Source organism: Prionailurus viverrinus, chromosome B4 (genome assembly GCF_022837055.1).
Source record: "Prionailurus viverrinus isolate Anna chromosome B4, UM_Priviv_1.0, whole genome shotgun sequence".
Classification (NCBI taxonomy): Eukaryota; Metazoa; Chordata; class Mammalia; order Carnivora; family Felidae; genus Prionailurus; species Prionailurus viverrinus.
In genome coordinates this window covers 11,571,979-11,593,921 of record NC_062567.1, presented here as the reverse complement: position 1 = coordinate 11,593,921, position 21,943 = coordinate 11,571,979, and the positions used below count along the sequence as shown (strand labels likewise).

General features: G+C 37.2%; 1 protein-coding gene across 4 annotated transcripts in view; it reads left to right on the top strand.

Moving 5' to 3' along the window:
• The window catches only part of MINDY3 (MINDY lysine 48 deubiquitinase 3), a 95,779-nt gene that overhangs the window by 56,554 nt on the left and 17,282 nt on the right, over nucleotides 1–21,943 (top strand). For all 4 annotated transcript variants that reach the window (XM_047868231.1, XM_047868232.1, XM_047868230.1 and 1 more), the window contains one exon: nucleotides 6,907–6,979. In XM_047868231.1, the coding sequence (XP_047724187.1) occupies nucleotides 6,907–6,979 (73 nt within the window). The remainder of the gene's footprint in view (nucleotides 1–6,906; nucleotides 6,980–21,943) is intronic.

The window sequence follows — 21,943 nt, the reverse complement described above, 5'->3', positions numbered from 1 at the left end:
AAATATTTTCAGAAGTATAATGAGTTTAAGAGTGCATATGAAACATAAAGTGATTTTAAAGCAAACATTACTTACAGTTTAAAGGTATGTTCTATACCAGTTAACTTTTTTTCTTTTGAAGGGATCTTCATAGCACTATAAAATGCTGTCTGGGAGCTAAATTGTACTTTATATGTGTGATCATTCCTGAAGTTAGGTAAAACTCTCAGAAGTTCTTTGATTACTTAGGACAAGAGATTGCTCTTGATAATGATGAAAGCCATAATGAATAAACTTTAGAGACCTTTTCAGTAATGAGCTACTTACACCTAGCCAATGAACTGAACATAGGCCTGCCTTATATTTCACTGGCTGTTTAGAAGGATAGCTAATGTTACATTTTAAAAGGTTTATGGTGAACACCAAATAATTATAGTAACAGTGTAGGCAGAACTACGTGAAAAGAGATATTTGTTTCGTGACTATAGGATATTAGATAGTCCCTTAACAGCTTGCCTTTTTCCCCCTTCTCTTCAGTAGCACTTTGCCAATTAAGGCAAGTTGGTTGAGGACAGATCATTTTAAAAGCTATATTGTGTAGCAATCCCAGTTGCCCAGTAAATTGGCTAAACAGAAATTGTTCTAAAATTCCTCTGCTCTGATAAAAGCATCCAATTATATATGACCAATGTGGAGAACTACTTTTAGAGTAAAAATAATTTTGATGGTAAATCAGAGTTTAAATAACTAAAACAATATTTAAATATTTGACTGTTAGGTTTTCTATCTTTTCCCAATGAGGGGCACCTAAAAGAGTTTCAGATGCAGTACAACTCGGTATTTTGTCCTACTTAATGCATTTAGGGGCGAAGGAAAAAATGTCTACAGGTATACTTGCTGATTTGGATAACTTGGAATTACATCATTGGAATCTATAACTCATTGGTTTTCTGGCGGGGGGGGGTGTATATTTGAATTTTGTTTTGCAGTGTAATTTTCTTAAGACAGTTTTAATACTGTTCACCAAAATAAGCATATAGTAGCACATTTTTCTTCCTCCCACTAGGTGGTCACCTTAAATGTACAGACTACCTCTTTCTTTACCATTTAACAGGCTGGACAGTGTTCAAAACATTATGGAGGTGTGGATAGTTATATGCAAAGAATATACTAAATATGTAATCTAAAAGCTATTGCTATATTAAGTCTTGAAAATGGAAATCTGAAGGGTAATGTTCTCTTATTATTCCTCATACTTAGACACAGTTATTTATTACATCGGAGTTCCATTTTACTTCATCCTTTATGTTCAGTGAGAAAAACACATCAGTTCTATCTCTTGCTAAAATATTTTGCCTTAAGATGGTAAAGGAGTCTTCCTCAGTTGAACAGAATTCTTCATTTGCCAAACTTGCTATGCAAATATGAAATACATTTGACATTAATATATTACCAAATTTACGACTTGGATCATTCTGTTACAGATGTTTAAACTAGAACCTTGTTCAGATGTATTTAAGTTAAAGAAATTGGTTGAGATTAGTGTTGGAATTTGTCATTTTAAACCAAATTAGAAAGTTAAAGAGAGTTCAGTATGAAACACTTGAATGGGAATAGGTGGTTTTGTAACTTTTCCAGGTTTCATCTATAAACATTTAAACATTCTGTAAATTTAAGCACGTGTTAACTAAGAGATGGCTTTCTATAATAATCTAAAACTCATTGTAAATACTCAAAATAAGCCAGCCAGTAATCAGTTCAGAAGACCATACTGGCTTTGATCTGTGGATGAAAACATTTGGAATGTTTTCATTAGAATTCACTTTTTTTTGCTTTGGCCTTTGTTTTCTTTTCCTTTTTCTCTTCTCCCTTTGGCATAAACACATCTTAAAATGAGTGGTATGATTAAGAACAATTAATTTCTAAGGAGTTTAGCAAATTAGCTATTAGTGTATCACTATTAGTGTATCACAGCCCGTGCCACTGGGCCGTGTTTTGGGAGGAGAAAAAGAATTTGTGTTTAGGTGGTTGACACATCGGCTGTTTGCTCATATACAGGGTTTTGAGCTACTTGGTTCAACTTAGAAACTTCAAACAATGAACAGTCTAAATTCCTTTTTGGCCATCCTCTCCTGTGACATGTTTGAAGTAACTGCCTGTCATCCGTTCCAGTGCCTCATCTCGTAGGCTCTGCAACCCTGTCTCGTCTAGTGCCCGCGTCCGGCTTCCACTGGCCTGTTCGCAACACTAAGTGTTCCATGTGTGCTAAGCATTGTGGGAACGCCATGTGCTCTACCTGGATATGTAACCATCACCTCCTAACTCCTGATGTTCATTCTTCCACCACAGCTGACTTCCCTTGCTGACTACTGCTCTTCTCACAGTTCTAGTCCCCCAGCCATGGCTCTTAATTCCTCCCAGCAAGGGTTCCCTACCCTCTTTTCTCTTTCAGATGAGAGCCAGAATTATCTTCTTTATGAAACCCATTAAGGTACTAAGACTTCTTTATACCCCCAGATGTGTTGGAAAGAAGGCGTATTTAATAAGCGTCAGTGCATTTGAGGAAATAATACATCATGGGTTAGCAAACTGGCCCACAGGGCAAATCAAGCCATGAGCTATTTTTGTAAAATATTTACTGGAACATATCCATGCTCATTTGTTTATGTATTAACTGTGCTGTCTTGCTGCTGAGATCACATGGCCTGCAAGACCTGGTATATGTACTCTCTGGCCCATTAGAGAAAAAGTATACCACCAGCCCCTGTTCTAAGTGAACATTTGTTAAACCAGAGGACGCTGGGAGTTGTGCCCAAGCTTGAGATGATCTTCTGTATCAGGCCAGCATATATATAGCCTATTCAAACAAGAATAATACGTTTTCTGAAGCCTACGTGGTTTGTATGTTCATAACCAAAGGCAAGAGATAAGGCAGCACGCTTTTCATTAAGCCTGTTTTAAATCTTTTTGACATTAGCATAGTATATTTTTCATTTGTCGCGCTTGGAACTTAGAGATAAGGTATCAGGTGGTTCGCTTCTAATTCTTTTATGCTTCTGCATTTTCTGATATCTTGAATGCAGAGGATTGGATGTAAACTTTTGTCTGTGGCTGAAACCAGAATCTTCCTTGTTAGTGTAACTAAACAGTAGTAATTTCCCAAAACTTCACTTATTAAGAGTATTAAAATAATGCTTCAGATGTATTCTCTGCCACCTCTTCTCTAAAAAGTTTACGTATTGACCAAGAAAAAGAGTATTTCCTTTCCCTCTGTTTAGATCATACTTATATTTAGAAAATCCAAAGTCCTGTTTTAACCCTCGTTTTAAGTTTTTCCTCATCACTTACTAGTAACAAAGGTTGAAATGCAGCAGATGGTTAAGAGAAACTTAAGGACTGTATCCTCATCTTGGGCCCGTACAAGTTTATGTTTGGATAAAATCTCATCTGGAGCTGTACTTTCTCCTTAGCCAGAATTTCATTGAAGAATCCCCGGATTCCAGCAGCTGTTCCAAAGGGAAGAACTGAAAAAGAAAAGAAGGGTTAGAAATAGTTAAGCATGGCACAAAAAGAGACACTCAGATTAATGGAACAGAATAGAGAACCCAGAAGTGGACCTACAAACATGTGGCCAACTAATCTTTGACAAAGCAGGAAAGAATATCCAATGGAATAAAGACAGTCTCTTCAGCAAGTGGTGCTGGGAAAACTGGACGGTGACATGCAGAAGAATGAACGTGGACCACTGTCTTACACCATACACAAAAATAATCTCGAAATGGATGAAAGACCTCAATGTAAGACAGGAAACTATCAAAATCCTCCAGGAGAAAGCAAGCAAAAACCTCTCTGATCTCGGCCGCAGCAACTTCTTACTCAGCACGTCTCCAGGGGCAAGGGAAACAAAAGCAAAAATGAACTAATGGGGCCTCGTCAAAATAAAAAGCTTCTGCACAGCAAAGGAAACAGCAAAATTAAACGGCATCCGACAGAATGGGAGAAGATATTTGCAGATGACATATCAGATAAAGGGTTAGTATCCAAATCTATAAAGAACTTCTCAAACTCAACACCCAGAAAACAAACAATCCAGTGAAAAAATGGGCAAAAGACATGAATAGACATTTCTCCAAAGAAGACATCCAGATGGTTAACAGACACTTGAAAAAATGCTCCACATCACTCATCATCCAGGAAATACAAATCAAAACCACAATGAGATACCACCTCACACCTGTCAGAATGGCTAACATTAACAACTCAGGCAACAACAGATGTTGGTGAGAATGCAGAGAGAGAGATCTCTTTTGCGTTGTTGGTGGGAATTCAAGCTGGTGCAGCCACTCTGGAAAACAGTATGGAGGTTCCTCAAAAAATTAAAAATAGAACTACCCTATGACCCAGCAATTACACTATTAGGTATTTATCCAAGGGATACAGGGATGCTGTTTTGAAGGGACACATGCACCCCAATGTTTATAGCAGCACTATCAACAATAGCCAAAGTATGGAAAAAACCCAAATGTCCATCAATGGATGAATGGATAAAGAAGATGTGGTATATATATACAATGGAGTATTAATCCAAAAGAATGAAATCTTGCCATTTGCAACTATGTGGGTGGAACTCGAGGATATTATGCTAAGCAAAATTAGAGAGAGACAAATATCATGACTTCACTCATATGAGGACTTTAAGACACAGAACAGATGAACACAAGGGAAGGGAAGCAAAAATAAAAACGGGGGGACAAAACCTAAGAGACTCTTAAATATGGAGAACAAATAGGGTTACTGGAGGGATTGTGGGAGGGGGGGATGGGCTAAGTGGGTAAGGGGCATTAAGGAATCTTAATCCCTGAAATCATTGTTGCACTATATGCTAAAAAATGTGGATGTAAATTAAGAAAATGAAATTTAAAAAAATTTTAAAAAGAAAAAAAATAAACTTAAAAAAATAGTTAAGGAAACTAAAGCTTACAGTGAAATACACGCAGCGACTTTTACACTTACGGTTTGGATGTGATAAAAGCAGCTAGGGAATAATAATAATAGCCCCAGTGTTAGTAATTGCTCCCTAAATCTGAGAGCTGACACTAGGATCCTAGCTTCAGTACAAAGTTAATTATAGTTCTAAGGCTTTACCGGTGATACATTATAAAAAGGAAAGCGTTTTTAAGAAATAATGTTCTGAATAGGCTAAATAAACATAACACAAGAGTCTGCCAGTATCAACCAGAATTACAAGTGCATTCTTCCTCTGACCCAGCAATCCTACTCCGTGCTGTCTCCTACAGATAAAACTGCACATGTGTGAAATTCCATGTGCTGCTTTGTTTGGTAGAGCACTGTTTCTCATAGTGAAAGATTAGACACTATCCAAGCATCCAGCAATGAAGGACTGGATCATGAAATCAGAAAGGATTGAAAGTTAGGCCAGATGAAAACGTGCGACTTGACATGCAGATCATCTGCAAAGTAGTATTGAAACTGCAGGCAAAGGGCTAGTAAGTGGGAAAGAACAAATTTGACTGTGTTATAAAATAGCATTTTTTTTTTACTTTAATACCTGAAAAATGTGTCATTGTTTTAATTCCTATTCCCATTTGACTTATGTTCCCATATAAACTGAGGCACCTAGTCTCATAAGAACTACTCTAATTGATTCTTACACTTTGTTCCTTCATCTTTGGGGTGAAGCGGCAGGGGTGGGGAGTGATTAGGACAAAAGATAATTAGTACATTTCCTACAAAAATGTGTTTACAGGGGCGCCTGGGTGGCGCAGTCGGTTAAGCGTCCGACTTCAGCCAGGTCACGATCTCGCGGTCTGTGAGTTCGAGCCCCGCGTCAGGCTCTGGGCTGATGGCTCAGAGCCTGGAGCCTGTTTCCGATTCTGTGTCTCCCTCTCTCTCTGCCCCTCCCCCGTTCATGCTCTGTCTCTCTCTGTCCCAAAAATAAATAAACGTTGAAAAAAAAAAAAAAATTAAAAAAAAAAGCTTAAAAAAAAAAAAATGTGTTTACAAAGAGGAACAGCATTTCAAATTGTATATCCCATAACTTCTTAAAGAGGATTCAAGAAGGTAAATTGAGGTAGTTAGAAACTTGTTCCCTGAGGAGGTTTGGGTCAGTGAACACAATTATAGACAGAGGCTCAGACCAACACTATGAATAGAGGACAACTGGGGCCCAGATTCTACATTTCTGTCAGTCAAATAGAATTTTCTAACAGTTTATATGGAGTAAAGTTTTGTGAAGAGTCCAAGTTAACACTCAATTTTGTGGTTATTTTTGATAAATTGTAATATGGCTTACTATGTAAAGAAATTAGATATGATAGAGAATTCGTTTGATGGGAAAAAGAAATCTGCCTTCTAGATGTTTCCTTTGAGTTAAGAAAAATTAAAATCCTGGACATGCAAAACTTGATTGTTGATCTGTGGCCAGGTATTGATGTAAAATGCTTACTAAACTAATAAATTTCAAATGCATTTCTATGTAATTGTTTGCTATCATAGATCTTGATTTAATTTTTAAATATTTGAAAAGTAGAGTATATTTTAAGTTCTGTTTATTTTTATTTGAACAATGATGTATAGATCATTGCTTTTTGCAGATTCTATTTTATAGTAATGACTCATCTCTGTAATACTAAACTTTTCAAGAGCTTTTATATAAAGCTTCAGTGTCACGATCACAACAATTCCCTTTGGCTGAAGTACTTGTCCTGTTTTTCAAATTTCAAATGTACAGTGAAGGCCCAGAGAGTTTGTGACTTACCTAGTCACACATATCTGATAGAAATATAACTCCAAGTCTTCTGACTCCCGATGTCCTGTGTCCTCACCCTAGCCTTGTATTTGTCCTGTTTATTTTTAAGGTCATGATATTATTGTAGCTGGTTGATAGCGTGCTTTCTGTCTTTTCAGGACATGGCTTTAGTTGCTCCTGAGGCACCTTCAGAACAAGCCAGGAGAGTTTTTCAAACCTATGATCCAGAAGGTAACAGATTTTATTATTTTATTAACACTGACTCTGTGTTTTATTTCTTTACATATTTGAAATATATTGATCCCTGAGTTGTATCCAAAAGTGTTTTTAGATTGTTGAAGGAAATGTAGATTGCATTTCTTGAAAATTTTAAAGGGGAAGTGTCAAAATGGGAACAAATAAGGATACTTAAGTGATTGTCAAATCCTCTCATAGCATAATAGAAGGTTTGCAGGTTTCTTGGGGGTAACAAAGTTATGGTTACTTGAATCTTGACCTCTGTCCGTGTTAAACGGGAAAATACCACCTTCTGAACAAGGTTTTTGAAAAGGTATTCCTTTATTATTCAAACTAATATTAAGTAAGTCTTCCAGAGTGTTATTTAAAAATTGAAATAAAATTGACAAATAATATTCTGTAAATTTAAGGTATACCAAGTGTTGCTTTTATAATTTATATATTACAAAATGATTACTACAGTAGCATTAACTGACACCTCTGTCATGTCACATAGTTATAATTTTTCTTTGGTGAGAACAATTAAGATCTAGTCTTGTAGCATAGTATAGAATTTTGTACTATAATCACTATGCTGTGCATTAGCTCTCCCGAACTCATTTATCTACTAGTTGCAAGTAACGTCTTAAACATCTCCCCAATTAATCTACCCTGCCCAGCCCCTGTAACCACCATTCTACTGTTTCGCAAATCGATCTTTGTGCAGCATTTGTCTTTTATCTGTCTCGTTTACTTCACTTAGTATAATGCTGTCAAGGTCCACCCATATTACTTATAGAAGGTAGGATTTCCTACTTGTCATGGCTAATCAATATTCCATTGTTTATGCATATATAAACCACATCTTCTTTATCCATCTCTGGACACTTAGGTTGTTTCCATATCTTGGCTGTTGTGAATAATGCTGCAGTGACTTGGGTTGTGCAGATATCTCCTCAAATTACTGATTTTGCTGCCTTCAGAGAATACCTACCAGTAGGATTGCTGGATCATATGGTAGTTCTGTTTTTAATTTTTTGAGGAACTCCATACTATTTTTTAATGGGTTACTGTTTTATATTTTCACCAACAGTGTATAGAGGTGCTGTTCTCTCCACATACTCACCAACATTTATCTCATCTCTTTGATAAAAGCCATCTTAACAAGTGTGAGATGATACCTCATTGTAGTTTTGAATTTCACTGTCCTTATGGTTAGTAATATTGAACATCTTTTCATATGCCTGTTGTCTGTCTGTATGTTGTCTTTAGAACAATGTCTACTCAGACCCATGGCCCATTTTTAGTTGGGTTATTTTCTTTTTTGCTATTAAATTCCTTGAGTTCTTAATGTTGTGGGTATTAGCCCCTTATCGGATAGATGGTTTGCAAAGATCTTCTCCTGTTCTATAGGTTGCCTTTTCAATTTATTGCCTTTGCTCTGCAGAGGCTTTTTAATTTAATATAGCCCCACTTGTTTTAGTTTTTATTGCTTGTGTTTTGGTGTCTTACCCAAGAAATCAGTGGCAAGACCAGTGATGAGGATCTTTTTTCCTATGTTTTCTTATAGGAGTTTTACAGTTTCAGATCTTACATTTAAGTCTCTGATCCACTTCAAGTTAATTTTGTGTGGTGTAAGGGATCTGGTTTCATTTCATATCCATTTCATGTGGCTATCCAGTTTTTCCAAAACCATCTATTGAAGAGACTATCCTTTCTTCACTGTATGTTTCTGGCACCCTTGTGAAAAATTAGTCAACCATATATGCATGGGTTCACATCTGGGCTCTCCATTCTGTTAAACTGGTCTATGTGCCTGTTTTTATGCCAGAGCCATACTCCTTTGATTATTGTAGCTGTGTAATGCAGGTTGAAATCGAGTGGCATGATGCCTCCAGCTTTATTTCTCTTTCCCAGGATTGCTTTGGCTACGTGGGGCCTTCTGTGGTTCCAAAATAATTTTTCCGTCTGTGAAAAATTCCATTGGAACGTTGATAAGGATTGCATGAAACCTATAGATTGCTTTGGATACTATGGACATTTTCACGATACTCTGCCAATCCAAGTATATGGGGTATCTTTCCATTTGTTAGTCTTCAGTCTCTCATCAGTGTCTCAGTTTTTGGTGTATAAGTCTTACATCTCTGTGGTTAAACTTATTTCTAAGTATTTCATTGTTTTCATTGCTGTTGTAAGTGGGATTGCTTTCTTAATTTTTCTTTCAGATAGTCCATTGATGTATAGAAATGCAACTGATGTTAGTATGTTGATTTTGTATCCTGCAAATTTACTGAAATAATTGATTAGTTCTAGCAGTGGTTTAATGGAGTTTTTAGGGTTTTATATTTATGTTAATATCATATATATATAATATAAATATGATAATGTCATCTGTCATTCCCACCAACAGTGCATAAATGTTCCCTTTTCTCTACATCCTTGCCAACACTTGTTATTTCTTGTCTCTTTGGTAATAGCCATTCAAAAAGTGTGAAGTGATATCTCATGGTAGTTTTGATTTGCATTTCCCTGATGACTAGTGGTACCTTTCATGTACCTGTTGGCCATCTTTATATCCACTTTATCCACTGTCTATCCAGATCCTCTATATCCACTTTATATCCACTGTCTATCCAGATCCTCTACCCATATTTTAAAAATATTGCATGGGTTTTTTGCTGTTGAGTTGTATGAGTTCTTTATGTATTTTGGATAATAACCCCTTATCAGGTACATCATTTGCAAATATTTTCTCCTATTTGGTAGGTTGACTTTTCATTTCGTTGATTATTTCATTCACTGTGTAGCTTTTTAGTTTTATGTACATTTGATTTTGTTGCCTTTCCTTTGGGGTTAAATTCAAAAAGTCATAGCCAAGACATGTCTTGAAGCTTACCACTTAGAAAACATAAAACTTTTATTAGAAAACCAGATATTATTGGGGCGCCTGGGTGGCGCAGTCGGTTAAGCGTCCGACTTCAGCCAGGTCACGATCTCGCCGTCCGTGAGTTCGAGCCCCGTGTCAGGCTCTGGGCTGATGGCTCAGAGCCTGGAGCCTGTTTCCGATTCTGTGTCTCCCTCTCTCTCTGCCCCTCCCCCGTTCATGCTCTGTCTCTCTCTGTCCCAAAAATAAATAAATGTTGAAAAAAAAAAAAAAAAGAAAAAGAAAACCAGATATTATATTCTAGTATTGAATGGGTTAAATTTTTATGTATGGTATAAGATAGTGGTCCAGTTCTGTTCTTTTGCATGTAGCTTTCCACATTTCCCAATACCATTCATAGAAGAGGCTATCCTTTCCTCCTTGTATGTCTTGATTCCTTTGTTATTAATTGCCCGTTTATAGTTTCAGGTCTCTGTTCCATTGAATTATGTGTCTTTTTTTATGCCAGTATCATACTGTTTTGATTACTATAACTTTGTAATGTACTTTACAGTCAGGAAGTGTGATGTGTCCAGCTTTCTTCTTTCTCAAGACTTCTTTGAGTATTTGGGATCTTTGTGTTTCCGCAGAAATTTTAGAATTGTTGATTCTAGTTCTGTGTACTATGCCATTGGTATTTTGATAGGGATTGCATTGAATCTGTAGATTGCTTTGGGTAGTGTAGACATTTTAACAATATTAATTCTTCCAGTCCATAAACACAGAATAACCTTCTTTTTATTTGTGTTTTCAGTTTCATTAATGTGTTCCAGTTTTCAGTTACAGCTCTTTCACCTCCTTATTAAATTTATTCCTATTTTATTCTTTTTACATAATAGTACATGGAATTATTTTCTTAATTTCTCTTTCTGATAGTTCATTATAAGCGTACAGACATATAACAGGTTTTTATATTCTGCAACCTCACTGAATTTGTTTAACCACTTTTTTAGTGGAGTGTTTAGGGGTTTTTTTGTGTTTTTTTTTTTTTAAATATACTGTCATGTCCTCTGTAGACAGTGACAGGTTTAGTTCATCCTTCCCAATTTGGATGCCCTTTTTTTCTCTTGCCTAATTGCTTGGCTAGGACTTCTCATACTGTGTTGAATGAAAGTGGCAAGGGTAGATATCCTTGTCTTGTCTGATCTTAAAGGAAAAGGTTTCAGCTTTTCACTATTAAGTGTGATAATAGCTGTGGGCTAGTCAAACATGGCCTTTATTATGTTGAGGTAGTTCCGTTTATATCCACTATGTGGAGAGTTTTAATCATGAATGGATGTTCATTTTTGTCAGAGGCTTTTTTGGCGTCTCTTGAGATGATCATATGGTTTTTTATCTTTCATTCTGTTAATATGGTATGTCATATTGGTTGATTCGTGTATTTTAAATTATCCTTTCATCCTTGGAAAAAACCCCACTTGATGGTTGTACGTGGTACCTTTTATGTATTGTTTAATATTTGCTAATATTTTGTTGAAGATTTTTGCATCTGTGTTAATCAGGGATATTGGCCTGCAATTTTCCTTTCTTGTGCCATTTTTGTCTAGTTTGGATATCAGGATAATCCTGGCTTCATGAAAGGAGTTAGGGAGTATTTCTGCCTCTTCTACTTCTGGAAGAGTTTGGGAAGAATTGGTATGTATTCTTTCAACATATTTAGAATTCACCAGTGAAGCTATCGGGTCCTGGACTTGTGTCTGTTGACCGGATTTTTGATTACTGATTCAATCTCTTTACTCACCGTTGATCTGTTGTATGTTTGTAGCAATTTATCCATTTTTTCTTGTCCAGTTGTCCAGTTATTTAGTATATAAATGTTAATAGTAGTCTCCTCTGATCATTTGTATTTCTATGATCGTGGTATCAGATGTCACATCTTCTATTCTGATTTTATTCGAGTCTTTTTTTTTTTCCTTGATGTGTCTTATTAAAGGTTTCTCAATTCTGTTTTCAAAAAATCAGCTCTTAGTTTCATTCACCTTTTCTGTTTCATTTCTATTTCATTTATTTCCACTCTGATCCTTGTTCTTTTTTCCCTTCCATTAATTTGGGGCTTCATTTATTTTTTTCTTTCTAGTTCCTTGAGGTGTTGGACATAAACAATTCTCTATTACACTTTCAATAGAGGATTTTGAATTGCACTGTATATTCACATTTACCAATGAATTTTATACTTATTTATGTCCTCATGTTACTAATTCAGCACCCTTTCATTTCAGCTTGAAAAAAAACAGTATTTCTTATAGGGCAGGCTCATGGTGATAAATTCCTCGGCTTTTGTTTGTCTGGGAATATGTTTATCTCTGTCTCCTTTGTGAATGACAGTTTTGCTGGGTAAAGTATTCTTTAACAATTTTTTCTTTTGAGCACTTTGAATGTAGCATCCCAAACTCTCTTGACCTGTAAGGTTTCTGCTGAGAAACCTGCTGATAGGCTTGAGATTCCATTGTGTGAGAGGAGTCTTTTTTTTTTTTTTCTGTTGCTGCTTTCAAAATTCTCTGTCTTTGAATTTAGTGAGTTTGATTACAATAATATGTCTTAGTGAAGATGTCTTTGGATCTTAGACCTTCATGTTACCTGAATGGCTATCTCTTTCTCCAGAATTGGGAAGTTTTCATTTCTTTCCCCCTCTCTTCCCTCTGGAACTTCCGTAATGCATATATTGATTTTCTTGTTGATGCCCAACAGTGTAATGCATTTCGGATTTCTCAGTCTTTTTCATTCTAATTTCTTCATTTTCCTTTGACCTGATAATATCCAGAGACCTATCCATCTTTCTTCTGCCTGATTGAGCCTGTTCAAGCTACTTGTTGCTTTTTTCATTGCATTTCTTATATCCTTAAGCTCCAAAATTTCATTTCTTTGATGTATACTTCTTTGTTGAACTTCTTTTTGTTCTCATGTTGTTTTCCTAAATTCATTGAGTTTTCTGAATTCTCTTGAATTCTTTTTCAGGTAACTTGCAGATACTCATTTCTATGGGGTCAGTTACTGGAAAATTACACTGTTTTGGTGGTTTTATCTTTTCTTGCTTCTTCATGTTTCTGATGGCTTTGCATTTATGTCTGTGCACTTGAAGTTGTAAGTTACCTTTTCCCACCTTTTTGGACTGGCTTCATTGGTGGAAGACTTTAACCTGGAGGTGGCTGCTATGGCACCCCCTAGGTGGGATACAGCATCGTGGATTTTTGAGACCGCACAGTGGTACCGACTGTGTACATCTTCATTGGCTGAGTTTGACATTGACCATAGCGTGGGGATCTTCTGTGGCTACGACTGCACAGTTTCCTACAGGTAGCAGTGGCTGGTAGTGCTGTTGGGGTCCTCAGAGGCGAAGGCTGTGGCTGCTGGAATATTTCTGTTCTTCCCTTTTGCCTGTGGGAGGAAGTTCTTGCTGAGGGTATTCTCTGCTCTTTGTCTTGCCTGCTGGCCCTCAGAGCATTATTAACATCAGGGTCCAAGGATCAGGCACGTGTAGAACTATCACAGTGCCTAGATCCTGGGCAAGTGCAAGTGCCTCTGTGGTACTGGTGTCTGGGGTCCATGTGTGTGCAGATATCCCACAGAACTGGGCTTTAGGGGCTCACTCAGGTGACTAGGTAGTGTTGGGTCACACAGTAGTGGCACAGGCCCTGTGATGACACGATGCAGTAGCAGCATAGCCTGCATAGAGTCAGCCAAAGTCCCAACTTGGGCTCCAGGAAGCAGTCACAGGTCAGCAGCACAATGTCAGTGGTGGTCTGTTGAAGCTGCATGTCAGGTCCTGGGGAACTGGGCTCAGAGCAATGGCAACACAGCCCTGGAAGTGATGTTCAAAGCTGTGATCCAGGACATGGGGTATGGCTCAGGGCACTAGTACCCCTTGCCAGCAGTGATGTGTCCATTGGCACCCTGGTAGTGGTGGGATAAAGCCGCAATCTGGGGGGGGTGGGGCGGTGGGCAGAGGTGGGACACAGACCTGTGGCACCTCTGATCTCACATATGGTGAAGTGCTCTATTGCCCCCCTCTGAGGGAGTGAGACAGTGGTGCTGAAGGGCTCACTGCAGCAGCAGCTCCAGCCTCTGGAAGTAGACGCAAAGTGAGGGGGGGTTGTGGGTAGCTCCTTCAACTGGAATCAACGTTGCTGAAGGCGGGCGAAGCGAAGGCTGCAGATGTCACCATGGTGAGGCGTGCTGGGGTTCTCTTCTTTTCCATTATGCCATGTAGTGAACTTCCTCAGAGGGGATCCTCCCTGGTGGCACTCTGATCTTGACTAGGAGACGAATGACCCAGGGAATATGTTTGCTGTACTTCTGGATGCGGCCATCCTCCATTATTCTGAACCCCACAGGGTTGTTGCTGCTGCTGCTTCTCTGTACTCTAGAGCTTTGCCTGAGGTGTTTTCTTAAGTTTATGGTTACCTACTTACTGCTTTTGTTGTTTTTTGTGGGGAGTGGAAGGAGATAATGCCTCGGGGCCTCCTCGCACACCATCTTGCTGACATCACTCCACTCCATATAATTGATTGTGCTGGGAAAAGATGCAGAAGGATAAGACAAATTATCCTTATGAGTCTGAGTCTGAGTCTAACATTTCTAGCAAAGAAAGTTTTAAAAGTTCACATATATATCACTAGAGCGTCCACTGTATCACTATAGGTGGGTTAATTTGATCAATTTTGCATTTGTATATAACTAAAACCAAGTCATACCTGAAATGCCATTGTAAATTACGATAACAGGAAAATCTACATTGTGGAATCAATAAGTCCTTTTGAACTCCTGAATGGATTCAGTTTTTTTTTCTAGCTTTAGGCTAGTTGCTTTTGGGTCTGATGAGTCTTTTTTCCTATCCATCAAATGAAAATAACCACATCTATTTTTTAGAATCATCATGAAGATTAAATGAGTAATGTTGTGGAAAGAACCTTGTCTAGTACTTAACACACAGTATCCACTTTATAAATGTGAGATCGTTTCTCTCTATACATCGAATGGTGCTTGTAGTAGTGACTTGACTCTGATTTAGCTTCTTCCACTCTGCCTTTTTTCTAACTTAAGAAACATGCTAGTTTATTTTCTCTTGGACTTAATAATCATCACTTTTCAAAAACATATCATTCTAAATCTTCAGATGAAAAGTACAACCTACTGACCTCTGTATATTTACCCACCACTGGATGAAATAAGCTTTACTTGGCTCAGTTTAATGAATAATCTCAAATTCAGAAATGAAAATAAACACCAATAGGTGTGCTCAGACCCAAAAATGAATCAGGTATCAGACCTATATAAAGTGTTACATATGGTCTTTAAAGCAAGTTCATAGTTTTGTGGTTTTTTTGTATCCCTTTTGTGGGGGAAGTGTTTGGATATGTGCACTGTATTCAGGTTCATGTTTTATACAAGTTTTAAAAATAACAAAACTTTAAAAAGTAGATGTTTTGGAGGTTAATTGATGTGACCAAAGATATGGGATAAAAGAAAAATCTCGGAGTACCTCGAGGTATCAGAAAATGACTTTCTCTCTCAGTTGCTTGCACAGGGAACATGATCTGCACACCAGGGTGCCCACAGGATTTGCTGCTCAGCCATAACATTAGGGCACTTGCAATCCACATAGGGGTCACCCCAGGAACTCCTGGTTCTCCTGAACAGGAGGGCACTACACCACAGGACCACTCCTTTCAAGACCTGGAATTTTAAGTGACCTACCAACTACACAGAAACAGAGACTCAGACAAAATGAGGAGACAGCGGACTGCGTTCCACATGAAAGAACAGACAAAACTACAGAAAAAGAGCTAAACAAAATGGAGGTAAGCAATCTACCTGATAAAGAGTTCAAAGTAACGGTCATAAAGATACTAACAGGACTTTAGAGAAGAGTGGATGAAATCCATGAGAACTTCCTCAAAGAGGAAGTAAATATTTAAAGGAGTAAATATTTAGTGCTTCTAGAATGTATTTGAACTTAAACAATCATCAACTTAATATAGACTGCCACACACATAGGATGTTATATATGAACCCTCTGATAATCCAAAGATACCCAAAGGGAAAGCAGTTCAAACATAACACTAAAGAGAACCATCAGACCACCAGAAAAGAAAGGAACAGAAAACTACAGAAACAACCAAAGAACAATTAACAAAATGGCAACATACCTGTAAAAATTACATTAACATAAATGGACTAAATGCTCCAACCAAAAGCTATAGGGTGACTGAATGGATAAAGGACAATATGCATCTATATGCTGCCTACAAGAAACTCCTTCAGAAAACACATACAGACTGAAAGTGAAGAATTGGAAAAGTATTTCATACAAATGAAGTTAAAAAAAAAACAAACTAGGTACCAATACTTAGAGCAGACAAAATAGACTTTAAAACAAAGGCCATAACAAGACAAAAGACATTACATAATGATAAAGCGATCGATCCATCCAAGAAGAAGACATGGGATTTGTAAATATCTGTGCACCCAATATAACAAAACCTAATTATATAAAGCAAATATTAACAGACATCAAGGGCAAAATTGACAATATAATAATAATAGGAGGAGACTTTAATACCCCACTTACATCAGTGGCTAGATCATCCACACAGAAAATCAAGGAAATAGTGACATTGAATAACATGTTCAACCAGGTGGACTTAACAGATATGTGTAGAACACTCTACCCCAAAACAGCAGAACACACATTCTTTTCAAGTGCACATGGAACATTCTCCAAGATAGATCATATGATAGGCCACGGAACAAGTCTCAATAAATTTAAGAACACTGAAGTCGAATGAACCATCATTTCCTACCACAGCAAGTAATTAGAAATCAGTTACAAGAAAAAAACAAATAGGAGAAACCCAAACACCTAGAGGCTAAAATGAAATCCAAGAGGAAATCAAGAAATACTTGTCGACAAACGAAAACACAATGGTCCACAATCTTTGGAATGAAGGAAAAGCAATTCTAAGAAGGAAGTATATCTCAGTACAGGCCTACTTGAAGAAACAAGAAATATCTTGAATAAATAATCTAAACTTATACTTAAAGGAACTAAAAAAGAGGAATAAATTAAGGCTTAAGTTAGTAGAAGGAAGGATATTATGAAGATCAGAGCAGAAATAAACGGAACAGAGAACAAACAACAGTGGAACAGATCAATGAAAGCAAGACTGAGTTGTTGGAAAAGATAAAACTCATAAACCTTTACTGAAGCTAATAAAGAGAAAGGGCCCAAGCAAAACCAGAAATGAGAAGTTATGAGAACACAGAAATACAAATAATTACAAGTGATTATTATTTAAAAATTGGCAAATTAACCTAGAAGAAACAAATTCCTAAAAATGTACAACCTTCTTCTGAGAACGGTCCCATTACTATAAACAACATTGAGTCACTAATCAAGACACTTGGAACAAGGGGCGCCTGCCTGGGTGGGTCAGTTGGTTGAGTGTCTGACTCTTGATTTCAGCTCAGGTCATGATCCTAGGGTTGTGGGGTTAGGCCCCGTGACAGGCTCCACAGCCTGCTTGGGATTTTCTCTCTCTCTCTGTCCCTCCCCCACTTGCACACACTTTCTCCCTCTCTCAAAAAATAAAAATAAATTTAAAAAAAATTTTTTTTTAAAAACAAAAGAACTTGTGAGAAGCATAAATGCAGGACAGTGACTTCGCTGGTGAATTCTACCAAACATTTAAAGAAGACTTAATACTTACCATTCTCATACTATTCCAAAATGAAAAAGAGGAAGGAATGCTTTTACATTAATTTATGGGACTTGTATTACTCTGATACTAAACAACTCAAAAAAAAAAAAAACAAAAATGAGAATTTAAGATGCAAAAATCCTCAACAAAATATTAGCAACCAAATTGAAAAATACATTAAAAGGATCATTTACCACAATCAAGTGGGATTTGTTGCAAGCACGGTTTAATACACACAACAGAATACATGATTGTCTCAACAGATGGCAGAAAAAGCATTTGGCAAAATTCGACATCCATTCATGATAAAATTCTCAACAAAGTGGATATAGAAGGAACATACCTTGACATAATAAAGGCCATATGTGACAGACCCAATGCTGACCTACTCAGTGGTGAGAAGCTGAAAGGTTTTCCCTAGGATCAGGAACAAGACAAGGATGCCCACTCTTGCCACTTTTATTCAACATAGTACTGGAAGTCAAAGTTGCAGCAGTTGGACAAGAAAAAGATAACAGGCATCCAAATTAGTAGAGAAGAAGTATAACATTCACTGTTTTCAGATGACATACTACTTTATGGAGAAAATCATGACGACTCCACCAAAAAACTAAATCTAATTAATAAATTCAGGAAAGTTACAGTATATGAAATCAATACACAGAAATCTGTTGTGTCTCTATACACTAATAATGAAATCACAAGAAGGAAAGGGAACCAGCCCATTTACAAGTACGTCAAATAGAATAACATACCTCGATATAGTTTTAACCAAGGAGATGAAAGACCTGTACTCTGAAAACTGCAAGACACTGATGAAAGAAATTGAAGACAACACAAACAAATGGAAAGATGTACCATGCTCTTTGATTGGAAGAATACTGTTAAAATTGTTCGTATTACCAAAGTGATCTACAGATTCAATGAAATTCCCATCAAAATACCAACAGTGGCTTTGACAGAACTTGAACAGAAATCCTAAAATGGGTGTGGAACCCCAAAAGGCCCCAAATAGCCAATGCAAGCTTGAAAATGATGAACAGAGTTGGAGGTATCACAATTCCAGGTCTCAAGATGTACTACAAAGCTATGATAATCAAAATGATTGTGGTATGGCACACAGATCAATATAACAGGACAGAGAGCCCAGAAATAAACCCATGGTATATGGTCATTTGATCTATGACAGAAGAGGCAAGAATATACAAGGAAAAGACAGTCTCTCCAATAAATGGTGCTAGAAAAACTGGACCACTTTCTTACACCCTACACAAAAACAAACTCAAAATAGATTAAAGGCTTAATGTCAGAGCTGAAACTATAAACTCCTAAAAAAAATTTTTTTAATTAGAAATTTAATAAAAAACACACATAGGCAGTAATTTGGAGATCAACCTCAGCAATCTTTTTTCTGGATTTGTCTCCTCAAGGGAAACAAATTAAAATCTGTTGGGACTACCATCAAACTAGAAAATTTTTACACAGCAAAGGAAGCCAACAAAACAAAGAGGCAAGCACCAAATGAGAGAAGATATTTGCAAGTCATATATCTAGTAAGGGGTTATTATCTAAAATATTAAAAGAACTCCTACAACTCAACACCCCCCCCCCCAAAATCCCAATTTTAAAATGAGCAGAACACCTCTATACACATCTTCCCAAAGAAGACCTATAGGGGGCCAACAGACAACATGAAAATATGCTCAATGTCACATTAGTTGAAATGTATATGTGGTAAATGCAAATCAAAATCATGATAAGATATCCCCTCTAGTATCAAAAACACAAGAAAAAAGCGTTGGCAAGGATGTGGAGAAAATGGAAAAAAAGGAATCCTCATACACTGTTGGTGGCGCATATAGGCTCATACAGGCTGGCACATCGTGGACAACAGTAGTGAGTTTCCTCAAAATATTAAAAATACAAGTACCACACGATCCAGTAATTCCATTCCTGGATATTTACCAGAAGATAAGGAAAACATTGAATTGGAAAGATATATGCCCCCGTATGTTTACTGAAGCATTATTTATAGTAGCCAAGATATGGAGACAACCTAAGTGTCTATAGAAGAACAGATAAAAATGTGGTATATACACATAGGAATATCAGCCGTAAAAAAGAATGAAATCTTGTCATTAACAACATGGATGGACCACAGGGCATAAGGCTAAGGGAAATAAGCCAGAGAGAGAAAAACACCATATGATTTTACTTATGTGTAGAATCTAAAAAACAAATGAACAAGCCAACAATATAACAATGATGACAAAGACAAGAGAAACAGACTCAGGGGGAACAAATTGATGATTGCCAAAGAAGAGGAGGTTGGGGGGATGGGAAGAGGGTCATGAGGTAGTAACTTCAGTTCTAAAATTTAAGCCACAGGGAATTCAGTCAATAAATATTGTAATACACTTCTCATGGTAAACATTTTGTATCCTGTAGAATTACTGAATCACTGTTTAATGCCTGAAACTAATTTGATAGTATATATCAACTACAATTAAAAATTAAAAGTAAAATGTCTTTCTAAACTGCTAAAGACACTTCTGTTGGTATCAGACAGCCTGGATTCAAATCCTACCTCTGTTACTCAGCTGTGTGATTTTGGGAAAGTTCCTAACCTCGGTTTTCTCCTCCCTAAAATGGACTTATATCTAGTTTACATGGTTATTCAGTTACTCTGTAAATTGACCATGTTGTTAAAAAAAAAAAAAAAAGTGGCATAGAGCTTATTCAGTTTCCTTCAAAGCACTGAATTCTACATAAATGGTATTTGAAATGACAGACACAAGTTTGTGCATTACACACCATGGGATTTGTTTTATTTTCTCTTACTCTCTTTCTTTTCCCTTGTATAATTAATTTTTTTTTACATTTTATTTTTTTGAGTGAGTGAGAAAGAGTACGAGTGGGGGAAGCACAGAGAGAGAGGGAGACACAGAATCTGAAGCAGGCTCCAGGCTCAGAGCTGTCAGCACAGAGCCCAATGTGGGGCTCAAACTCAAATGATGAGATCATGACCTGAACCAAAGTCGAATGCTTCATCGACTGAGCCACCCAGGCGCCCCTCCCTGGTATAATTATATTTCAGGAGGCAACCTTGTTTGGGCCAGGGCTCTATTTTTTGATATAAAAAGAGCCCTTTAAATGCTATTTTTTTAAATTGATGAGATATATTGACTGCCATCTTTTGTCTGATTTTAGTGTGCTGCATTTGTGTAACCTTTGAGAATAATTTTACTTGGAGATTGTTTACTATTCATCAGTCCTTAGACATTCTCCAGAAATTGCCTTTTGTTCAGTCTTCTCTATTCCTCTGAAATGATACCATTTTCTTCTCTGTTCCTTTGTTGCTTCCCCTTTTCCCCCTTTTGTCACTGCAACGCTTTACCTTGTGGTTGCACAGTTATCACTCTGTTTTAGGCGCCCAGCCATAGTTTTTCCATTTCCCACCACCATGTTTGTTTTGTAGCTTTTCTATCATTTGTAATAAAAGTGGTTCTGCAGGAGAAGCCGTAAAGTACTCCCTTCTTTCTGAACTTAGTATGTTTACAAAGCATTTCTGGTTGAACCCAGGTGCCTGGATGGAGTACTTTGTTGAAACATGAAGTTAGGACTAGGTTGAATAATTAAATGTAACAAATGTTCTTGAGCGCAAGTTGTGTCAAGCACTGTGCTAGCTCTGGGGTTAGGGAATCGCTGCAGTGCAGGAGCTCCTATCTATCAGGGAGCCAGATGAACAAACCAGTAGTAACACTAAAGTGAAGAGGCCAAGGAACACTGAAACAGGAAAATGTCGTAACTTAGCCTAATGACAAAAGTACTTTTTTCTATGTGTTATATTAAATTGCAGCTATGTGTTAGTAAATTTTTTTTTTAATTTATGCTCAAGTTCGTTAGCCTACAGTGTAGTCTTGGCTTCATTAGTAGAATCCAGTGATTCATCTCTTACGTATAACACCCAGTGCTCATCCCAACAAGTTCCCTCCTTATTGTCCGTGGCACATTTAGCCCATCCCTCACCCAACACCCTCCAGCAACCCTGTTTGTTCTCTGTATTTAAGCGTCTCTTATGGTTTCCCTCCCTCTCTGTTGTTAGCTTATTTTTCCTACCCTTCGCCTATTTCATCTGTTGAGTTTCTCAAATTCCACATATGAGTGAAGTCATAAGATGTCTTTCTCTAATTTCACTTAGCATAATACCCTCCGGTTCCATCCATGTTGTTGCAAGATTTCATTGTTTTTATCACCGAGTAATACTCCATTGTATATATATACCACATCTTCTTTATCCATTCATCCATCGCTGGACATTTGGGCTCTTTCCTTACTCTGGCTATTGTTGATAGTGCT